General features: G+C 49.2%; 2 protein-coding genes across 2 annotated transcripts in view; both read right to left on the bottom strand.

The window, feature by feature from the left end:
* The window catches only part of LOC113814627 (uncharacterized), a 204,707-nt gene that overhangs the window by 177,149 nt on the left and 17,558 nt on the right, over positions 1–10,000 (bottom strand). The window lies entirely within an intron of this gene.
* Positions 2,412–4,419, bottom strand: LOC138865798 (uncharacterized). The gene is made up of 3 exons (XM_070137127.1): positions 4,380–4,419; positions 2,822–3,083; positions 2,412–2,688 (listed from the first exon to the last, which is right to left on the bottom strand). Exons 1-3 carry the CDS (start codon positions 4,417–4,419, stop codon positions 2,412–2,414), a joined length of 579 nt encoding a protein of 192 aa, XP_069993228.1.

The raw sequence follows: 10,000 nt of genomic DNA, 5'->3' as shown, positions 1-10,000 counted from the left end.
TCACCCTGTTCCTCTTCCCCATTGTTGTGTTTCCCTTCCCCATTGCCTTTTCTCTCTCTCTGGCTCTTTCTGTCTCTGTCTGTCTGTCTGTCTCTCTCTCTCTCTCTCTCTCTCTCTCTCTCTCTCTCTCTCTCTCTCTCTCTCTCTCTCTCTCTCTGCCTCTCTCTCTCTCTCTCTCCATTGCCCTTCCCCATTGCTCTCCTCCCCCTCCTCCCCATCGCCCCCTCGGACGCCTGCTTGCGGCATCGTCCCCGCCCCTTCCTTCCTTACCCTCCTCTGACCCTTCCTCGTTCCACAGCTCCTCCCTTCCTCCCCCTCCACCTCCCCCTTTGCAACACCCTCCCTCCTCCGATCACCTGTTCCTGCCCCTCCCCCTCGCTTCCTCCTCCTCCCCTCTGCCCCTCCCTTACTTCTACCTCCTCTCCCATCCCTCCCCCTTCCCCCTCCTTCTTCCTCCTTCTCTCCCACCACTTTTCTGCCCCCACCCCCTGCCAACCCCATATTTCTTTGCATGTTCGTGGCCCTCTGCTCACATACCCCCGCCCCCCCCCCACCCATTCCTGGCCCTGTGATTCGCGCTTCTACTTTTAACCTGACCTCTGGAGGGGTCGGCCTCTCCCCTCCCTCCCTCCTTCCCTCCCTCCCTCCCTCCCTCCCTCTCTCCTCCCTCATCTCCTTCCCTCCCTTCCTCTTCTTCCCTCTCCCTATCTCCCTCCCTCCCTCCCTCTCCCTTCCTCCCTCCCTTCCTCCCTGTCCCTTCCTTCCTCCCTCGCCGTTATGCATGGCTCTCTCCCTCTCCCTTCCTCCCTCCTTCGCCGTTATGCATGGCTCTCTCCCTCTCGTCGTGCGCAGTGCATGGACGCGCAGGAGTACCAGGGAGAGGGCGACGTCCGAGGGCCCAGCACGCGCTCGTCGGGATGGAAGGGAGGGGGGGAGGGAGGGGGAGGAGGAAGGGGGAGAAGGAAGGGGGACGAGGAAGGGGGAGGAGGGAGGGGGACGAGGAAGGGGGAGAGGGAAGGGGAGAGGGCAGGGGAAGTCTGGAAAGGGGAATGGAGAGGGAGGAGGACGAGGAAAGGGGGAGGGAGAGAGGGACACGAGGAGAGGGACGAGGAAGGGACAGGGAGGAGGAAGGGGGCTGGAAGAAGGGGGAGAGGGAGGAGAAGAGGTGGGGGGAGGAAGGAGGGTCTGGAAAGGGAGAGAGGGAGGGACAGAAGAGGACGAAGGAGGGAGAGGGGGTCGAGGGAAGGGACAAAGAAGAGGACGAGGGAGGGAGGGAGGGAAGGGTCGAGGAAGGAGGGACGAGGGAGGGTAAGTGCGCGTGTATTTCTGGAAGGGCGTGGGTCTCCCGAAGGAATTCCCTGGAGGACTGATGACTCGGACGCCCTCGTGATAACGGGGCGGGGGGGGCAGGCGTGGCATTTGCGCTGATAATGGGGCGCTAAAGAGGGGGTCAGAGGAAGAGGAAGAGGAGGGAAAGGGGAATAAAGAGAGGGAGAGGGAAAAGGGGAGGGGAGGGAGAGAGGGGTAGGGAAGGGGAGGGAGAGAGGGAGGTTGGGGAATAAATAGAGGGAGAGGTGGAAGGGGATGGGAGGGAGAGAAGGGGGGAAGGGGAAGGGGAATAAAGAAAGGGAGAGGTGGAAGGGGATGGGAGGGAGAGGGTAGGGGAAGGGGAAGGGGAGGGAGAGAGGAGTAGGGAAGGGGAAGGGAGGGAGAGGGGGAAGGGGATGGGGGAGGAGAGAGGGGTAGGGGAAGGGGAGGAGAGAGGGGGAAGGTGATGGGAGGGAGGGAGGGAAGGGGAAGGGGAGGGAGAGAGGGGGAAGGGGAATAAAGAGAGGAGAGGGGGTAAGGGGGATGGGAACTTGAGGGGAAGGAAGAGTGGGAGGTGGAGGGAGAAAGGGAGGGAAGGAGGGGATGGGAGAGAAGGAGAAAGGGAGGAGTGAGGGATATAGTGACAGTGAGGGAGAGGAAGAAAGAAAGAGAAAGACTGCGGTTAAGAGGGAAGGGGCGAGAAAGGAAGTGTGCGTGTGAGAGAGAGAAAGAGAAACAGAAAGAAGAAAAGAAAGACAGACAGAGACAGAGCGAGCGAGAGAGTGCCGTCCACGCCCCCTCCCTCCGAAACTAGGCGCGTGGTGTTGCTAGGCACAGTGCCTCTCGCCGCCTGCGAAGTGCCACCTCGCCCCGCCCTCCCTCGGGCTGCTTGCGAGTGCGTGGAGAAGGAGCGGGATTCCGTGGCGAAGGATTATGTCTAATGAGGAGCTGCGGATGTCGCGTTGAAGGCGTACGGGCGTGCGGGCGTGCGGGCGTGGACGGGGAGGCAGCGAGTCGCATCCTGAGGGGAGAGCGTGGCGTGCGTGGAAGCGGTAATGGTGGGGGGGGGGCGTGGATACAGCGCTAATAGGCCGCCTGTGGACTTATCGCCAGGGAGAGGCTGACAGGTGCGGCTGCGAGGGTCCGTGTGGCCGCGGCATTATCGGACTGCTTTTGGGTTCATCGTTAATGGGTTCTCGCGAGTGCACCTTGGCGGGGTGCGTGCCAAGGCAGCGTGAGTGCGGCGCCTGCAGGTGGAGCTCGAACAGGTGCGTCCAGTTGGAGCGTCTGCGGGATGCCTGCGGATGTGGCATGTGGAAGGCGCGCGCCGGTGTAGGATGAATGGGATGCTTTGATGCGGGGTTGTCATCCGCGGGCAGGCTGCGAGCATTCATTGAGCATGTACATGTGCGTTATTAAGGAGAGGCTTACGTGTGTAACAAACGGCCAGACCAGCTTGCGGGTGCGTGATGAGTGGCTTCTGGCGGCCGCAGCGCTTCGCAGACTGCCTGACGTCGGTGAGCGATGCTGCGGGTTAGCGTCCACGGGGAGGCTGAGGGCTGAGGGCTGAGGGGCTGAGGGGCTGAGGGCTGAGGGTTGAGGGGCTGAGGGCTGAGGGTTGAGGGGCTGAGGGCTGAGGGCTGAGGGGCTGAGGGCTGAGGGCTGAGGGCTGAGGGCTGAGGGGCTGAGGGCTGCTCCCGGGCGTGGCTGCGGCTTAAAGGGCGTCCCCTGGCCCCGGGATGACCTCCGGCAAGGGAATGCCAACAGGTGCGATGCTGCGATAAGAGCGGCGGCCGAGATAGCGAGATAAGGGGATGGGGCGAACCGTGATTGGCATTCGGGCGTGTGCCGCGGGAGGAGGAAGGATACCCCGAGGTTCCGTCGCGGTTCAGGCGACCGATTTCCGAAGGACTCCCCGCGGGCAGCCAGAGACGTCGCTCCTCAGCAGATCAGGTCAGGTCGCGCCGTCTGCCTCGCCGCCCGAACGCCCCGTGACGACACAGACGTGACCTGGCGGGGCCGGCCTTGCCCTTTGGCCCCGCGCCCTTCGCTCAGCTTTCCAGACTGCGCTCCTCGCCTCGGTCGCGTGGGGGCTTCCTCCCCCTCCCTCCCTCGCCCGGCCGCTCCTGCCTCGCGCCCTGCCAGCGTCGCTCGCTCCTCTCCTCCTCTTCTTCTTCTTCTTTTTCTTTTTCTTCTTCTTCTTCTTCTTCTTCTTCTTCTTCTTCTTCTTCTTCTTCTTCTTTCTCCTCCTCCTCCTCCTCCTCCTCCTCCTCCTCCTCCTCCCTCCTCCCCCTCCCCCTCCCTCCTTCCTATCCTTCCTCCTCCTCCTCCTTCCCTTTTCCTCCTCCTCGGCCGCCTGTCTCTGGCCCGTTCACGCCCTACGCTGACTTCGCCTCTCTCTCTCTCTCTCTCTCTCTCTCTCTCTCTCTCTCTCTCTCTCTCTCTCTTCTCTCTCTCTCTCTCCTCTCTCTCTCTCTCTCTCTCTCTCTCTCTCTCTCTCTCTCACTCCTCTCTCTCTCTCTTCTCTCTTCTCTCTCTCTCTCTCTCTCTCTCTCTCTCCTCTCTCTCTCTCTCTCTCTCTCTCTCCTCTCTCTCCTCCCTCTCTCCTCTCTCCTCTCTCTCCCTCTCCCTTCCTCTCTCTCTCTCTCTCTCTCTCTCTCTCTCTCTCTCTCTCTCTCTCTCTCCTCTCTCTCTCTCTCTCTCTCTCTCTCTCTCTCTCTCTCTCTCTCTCTCTCTCTCTCTCTCTCTCTCTCTCTCTCTCTCTCTCTCTCTCCCCTCTCTCTCTCTCTCTCCTCCTCTCTCTCTCCCCCCCTCTCTCTCTCTCCTCCCCCTCTCTCTTCCTCTCTCTCTCCCCCTCTCTCTCTCTTTCTCTTCCCCCCCCCCTCTCTCTCTCTCTCTTTCTCTCTCTCTCTCTCTCTCTCTCTCTCTCTCTCTCTCTCTCTCTCTCTCTCTCTCTCTCTCTCTCTCTCTCTCCATTATCCAGCTTCCTTTCCCCTCCCCTCCCCTCCCTCCCCCCCTCCCCCCGCAATCAGCGACGGACGGGGTAGTACTTAGCGACGGAAACGGCGTACTTGACGGCGGCGTTTCCTCTTGCGGCGTGGGCGTGGGCATGGGCGTGGGCGGGAGGCGTAGGTGGGAGGCTGGTTTCGGAGTCGGAGGGCGGTGGGAGTGGGTGGTTGGTGGGGGGGGGGGAGGGTTTGATTTCTTTCGCTTTTTTTTTCGATGGCGATGGGCGTATACGGGCGTGGGTGGGTGTGATTATGTTTTTTTTTTTATGTACGCATGTATGTATGTGTGTATGCACGCATTTGTGTATGTAAGGCAGACTGACAAACGGACCGATTGATAAACGTGCAGATAAAGGCCGAAAGACAGACAGACAGACAGAGAGGGGGGGGAGACAGACTGACAGACATACAGACAGAGACAGACATACAGACAGAGACAGACATACAGACAGAGACAGACATACAGACAGAGACAGACAGACAGACAGACAAAGACAGAGAGGGAGAGACAGACAGACAGACAAAGACAGAGAGGGAGAGACAGACAGACAGACAAAGACAGAGAGGGAGAGACAGACAGACAGACAAAGACAGAGAGGGAGAGACAGACAGACAGACAAAGACAGAGAGGGAGAGACAAACAGACAGACTGATAGACAGACAGACAAGCAGACAGACAGACAGACAGACAGAGAGGATGGGAAGGAGGCTCCACCCGCGAATGCAGAAGCACATGCACATATACACCCCTTCCCCCTCCTCCCTTTCCATCTTGTTTTCCTTCACCCCCCCCCCCCCCCCCCAGCGGCCGCCCATCTGCCCGCCCCGCCCAGCCGTTCAGTCAGGCGAGGAAGCCCGGCATTCAGGGCTGACCGAGCGATAGGCCGAGATAAGAGAGAGAGAGACACGATAAGATAGGAGGACGAGCCGTGTGTCTGTCGGGGTCTCAGTAGTCGGCGGAGGGATATCGGCTTCTCCCCGACGCCCGACGCCCGACTGAGGCTCACATCGGGAGGGCGGCTCTGGTGGGCTGGTGGGCGTGGGCGAGGGCGAGAGGGTGGGCGGCCGCGGCGGGCGTTCGCGAGGTGTGCCGGTATGGCGTTACGTTTGAGTGCAGATGAAGAAGCCAAAATGAATCAGTATGTGTGTATGTGTTTCTCTCTCTCTCTTTCTCTCTCTCTCTCTCTGTCTCTCTCACTTCCTCTTCCTCTCTCTCTCTATATATATATATATATATATATATATATATATATATATATATATATATATATATATATATATATATATATATATTTATATATTTATATATTTATATATTTATGTGTATATATATATATATATATATATATATATATATATATATATATATATATATATATATATATATATATATATATATGTGTCTGTGTGTGTGTGTGTGTGTGTGTGTGTGTGTGTGTGTGTGTGTGTGTGTGTGTGTGTGTGTGTGTAATATATGTATATATATGCAGATACATACATTTATATACGCACATCTCTGAGTTTTATAGACAAAGATATATAGACGAAATTGCTGTAAATGATTTGCACAAATCTTCATTCACCAAAATCTAAATGAAGATTTCCCAGGATCCCCTAAAATAGACCAAGGTGAAAATGCATTGGTGGACGGTTCTTCCTCTCCATTTCTGTTCCTTTCTGCCTTTCCTTTTCTGTCCCTCTCTCCCTCTCTCTCTCTGTCTCTGCCTCTGCCTCTGTCTCTGTCTCTGTCTCTGTCTCTGTCTCTGTCTCTGTCTCTCTCTCTCTCTCTGTCTCTGTCTCTGTCTCTGTCTCTGTCTCTGTCTCTCTCTCTCTCTCTCTCTCTCTCTCTCTCTCTCTCTCTCTCTCTCTCTCTCTCTCTCTCTCTCTTTCTCTCATTCTCTCATTCTCTCATTATCTCTCTCTCTCTCTCTCTCTCTCTCTTTCTCTCATTCTCTCTCTCTCATTCTCTCTCTCTCATTCTCATTCTCATTCTCTCTCTCTCTCTCTCTCTCTTTTTTCTCTCTCTCTCTCTCTCTCTCTCTCTCTCTTGCTCTCTCTCTCTCTCTCTCTCTTCCGCCCACACCCCGCATTCCCACGAAGGAATGTCTCCCACAGACGCACATCTTTTAAACAAAAATCTAATTCCATTTTTCCAATTCGGGACAATCGAAGTATTTTGAAACGCTGGCGAAGTGCAGCGGTAATTTCCCTCTGCACGGTTCATAGTTTTGGGTTTTCCAGCTGATGCAGTGCTCGGGTTTTCAGTGGATATCGGTCAGAAGGCGGTCGTGTGTGTGTTGGGGGGGGGGGGGGTTATATTATGATGATGATGATGATGATGATGATTTTATTATTGATATTATTATTATTATTATTATTATTATTATTATTATATTCATCATCGTTGTTATTGTTATTATTATTATTATTTATAATACTAATACTAATAATAATAATAATTATTATTATTATTATCATCATCATCATCATTATTATTTTATTATTATTATTGTTATTGTTATTATTATTATTATTATTGTTATTATTATTATATTCATCATCATTATCATTATTATTATTATATTCATCATCATCATTGTTGTTGTTATTATTATTATTATTATTATTATTATTATTATTATTATCATTATCATTATTATTATTATTATTATTATTATTATTATTATTATTATTATTATTATTATTATTATTATTATTTATCATTATTATTATTATCTTTATTATTATTATTTATCATTATTATTATTAAAATTACTATTATTATTATTATTATTATCATTATTATTATTATTATTATTATTATTTATTATTATTATTATTATTATATTGAAGTAATAATGATAATAATGATAATAATATTATTATTATTATCATTATTATTATTATTATTATTATTAATTTATTATTATTATTATTATATTGAAGTGATAATGATAATAATAATGATGATTATTACTACTGACGTTTTTGTTGTTATTATTACCCTATCTCTATCATCATCATCATCATCATCATCATTACCCCTCGCATCATAGCGGCTATTGTCACGTTCCGTTTGTTCTCGCATTAACGGAAAACCTTTTAGCTCGCAGTTCGTCCCTGGGGTTTTATGTCGCGCTGTTTTTCGGTTTGGTCTCAAGGCCGTGAGCGAAAAGGTCGATTCTCTCCTCTTTCCTCTTTCCTCTTTCACGCTAACGGTCATTATTATTATTATGGCTTTCTCTGTCACTTCCGGTTCGGGTTTGGTTTTGTTCTCTATCCGTATTGTTATTATTTTTGTTTGTTTGTTTGTTTGTTTGTTTTCTGTTTCTTTGTGAGGAGGAGGAGGAGGAGGATCTTCGCCATCTTCTCGCTTGTTTGTTTGTTTCTGCTTTCTCTTTCTCCTCTGCTTCTTCTTCCTCTTCATTGCTGTTATTGTTGTCGTTTTATTTTTGTTATTATTATTATATTTGTTATTATCATTATTATTAATGTTATTATTATTAGTATTGTTTTTATTGTTGTTATTATTAATAGTAGTAGCAGTATGATAATCATAATGATGATTATCATCATTATTATTGTTATTATAATTGATATTATTATTCCACCTCATTTTACAGTCTGCAATTGAGTACGCGTTTATTTGACCTGGATTTGCGCCAACCTCGTTTTTATTCGAGTTGTTAATTGTTAATTTTTTGTTGTTCGTTATTTAGGTTGTTTGTTATTTGTTGTTTGTCATTCCGCGGCTTTTCGGGATGACCCACATTTCCGCCCTGCCTCTTTCCCTCTCCCTCTTTCTCTCTCTCTCGCTTTCCTGCCGTCTCTCCAATTCCCCTCTCTTCCTCTCTTTTTCTTCTTTCTTCCCATTTCCTTCTCCTTTTTCTCCTTCCTGCACCATCCCTCCTCCTCTTCCTTCTCTTCCTCCTCCATCCCTCCCCCTTTTTCTTCCTCGTCCTTGTCGTCGTCGTCGTCCTCCTCCTCTTCCTCCTCCTCCTCCTCCTTTTCCCCTTCTCCCACTTCCTCTTCATACTCCTCCTCCTCCTTTTTCTTCTTCTCCTCCTCCTCCTCCTCCTCCTTCTCCTTTTCCCCTTCCCCACCTCCTCTTCATATTCCTCCCTCCTCCTCCTTTCTTCTTCTTCTCCTCCTCCTCCTTTTACTTCTTCTCCTCCTCCTTCTTTTATTTCTTCTCCTTCTCCTTCTCCTCCTCCTCCTCCTTTTTCTTCTCCTCCTCCTCCTCCTCCTTCTCCCCCTCTTCCTCTCCTCCTCCGTATCTTCTGCAAATTTAACAGGGTTCAGACAAACACAAAAGGCCCCTTTCAGCGGGCGGGCGAGGCGCTCTCTGCCGCTGAGATAAAACCCGCGCACTTAATAATGTCTCGCTTTATAAAGTCTGCTTAAATAAAGTCCGTTTATAGAAGTCTGATGCTACGAGGTTTGGAGCTAAAGACCCTACTGCGCGTGCGGGGAAATTTTTGTTTACATTGCACACAACGGTTGAATAACACTCGCTCTCTGTAAGTGCTTTTATGTTGACAATTGACATATGCGTTCCGTCGAGAGGAAGAGTCGGAGGAGGAGGGTCGCCTGCATTCTTTTTGTTTGTTTTTATTTATTTGCTTGATTATTAGTTTATTTGTTTGTTGTTTAAAGCGTCAGTGGTAGATTTTGGTACTCTGTATTTATTGTTTCCTTAATTTAGAAAAGATTGAGAGTATAAGTCGGTTAATTTCGTATTATTCTTAAGAGATTTTTTTTTTCTTTGGCGGCGGGGTCCTTGGCCAAACGCGGAAATCTGAATACGTTTTAGCGAGGACAGAGGAAGGCTCTGGAGCGTAATGGCTGCGGGTATAAAAGGGAATCCCTCCAATTGGTGAATAATAGGAATAAAATAGAAATGATAATACCAATCGAAAGATAAGCATCTGTATTTTTATGTACAGGATATATTTTAATTTTATGAGACAACAGGAACGCCTTGCTTAATATCATAACCAAACATTTTTACAGGGAGTTTCAATTGAAAGAAAATGGAGAAATTATAATGATTATAACGATATGTAAAAGAATGTGGATGATTTTAAAACAATAATAACGTTTCAGAAGCAGATAGTCTCCACGGAAGGAATTCGGGTCTGGAGACGTTCCAACTCTTATCGACCACCTTTGAAGTTTATTTTTATCCTTTTTTGTACGAAATTCTAAGCATGGAGACAATGTGGAATTCGCTCTCAAAAAAAAAAAAAGAGAAAAGAATTTAGACTCGCGTGTGTGGCGCAATATTTTGTTTTCCTTTTATCGGGTTTTCATTTATTCTGCAAATAACAGAGGAGCGGGAGAGAGAGAGAAAATACGTCCGTTTCCCGCGCTTTTGGAAGAAATGCGATAGTGTTCTTAGATTGAGTTCTTTGAGACAATGATTGTCTTGGGGAGAGAGGACGGTTATTTGCTGCCGGATCGCGCTCGCCCTTCCTACATTTTTATCTTTCTGTCTTTCTGTTCTTTTTTTTCTTTTTTTCTTTCAGCGAGTCCGTGGGTCTGTTTGTGTGTTTGCTTGTTTCGTTCTGTGTCTCTGGCTTTCTCTTTCTGTGTCTCTTTCTCGCTTGCTTTCTCTTTCTGTCTGTCTGTCTCTGTCTCTCTCTCTCTGTCTGTCTGTCTGTCTGTCTGTCTCTCTCTCTCTC

This window comes from Penaeus vannamei, chromosome 22 (assembly GCF_042767895.1).
Source record: "Penaeus vannamei isolate JL-2024 chromosome 22, ASM4276789v1, whole genome shotgun sequence".
In the NCBI taxonomy this organism is placed as follows: domain Eukaryota; kingdom Metazoa; phylum Arthropoda; class Malacostraca; order Decapoda; family Penaeidae; genus Penaeus; species Penaeus vannamei.
This window is presented reverse-complemented; position numbering and strand designations above follow the sequence as displayed.

Coding starts and splice junctions, on each gene's coding strand:
- LOC138865798 (XM_070137127.1), bottom strand. CDS start 4,419: ATGCCCACGCCCACGCCGCAAGAGGAAACGCCGCCGTCAA. Junction 3,084..4,379: donor AGAGGAAACGCCGCCGTCAA/GTACGCCGTTTC, acceptor CTCTTATCGCAG/CATCGCACCTGTTGGCATTC. Junction 2,689..2,821: donor CCGCAGCATCGCTCACCGAC/GTCAGGCAGTCT, acceptor GAATGCTCGCAG/CCTGCCCGCGGATGACAACC.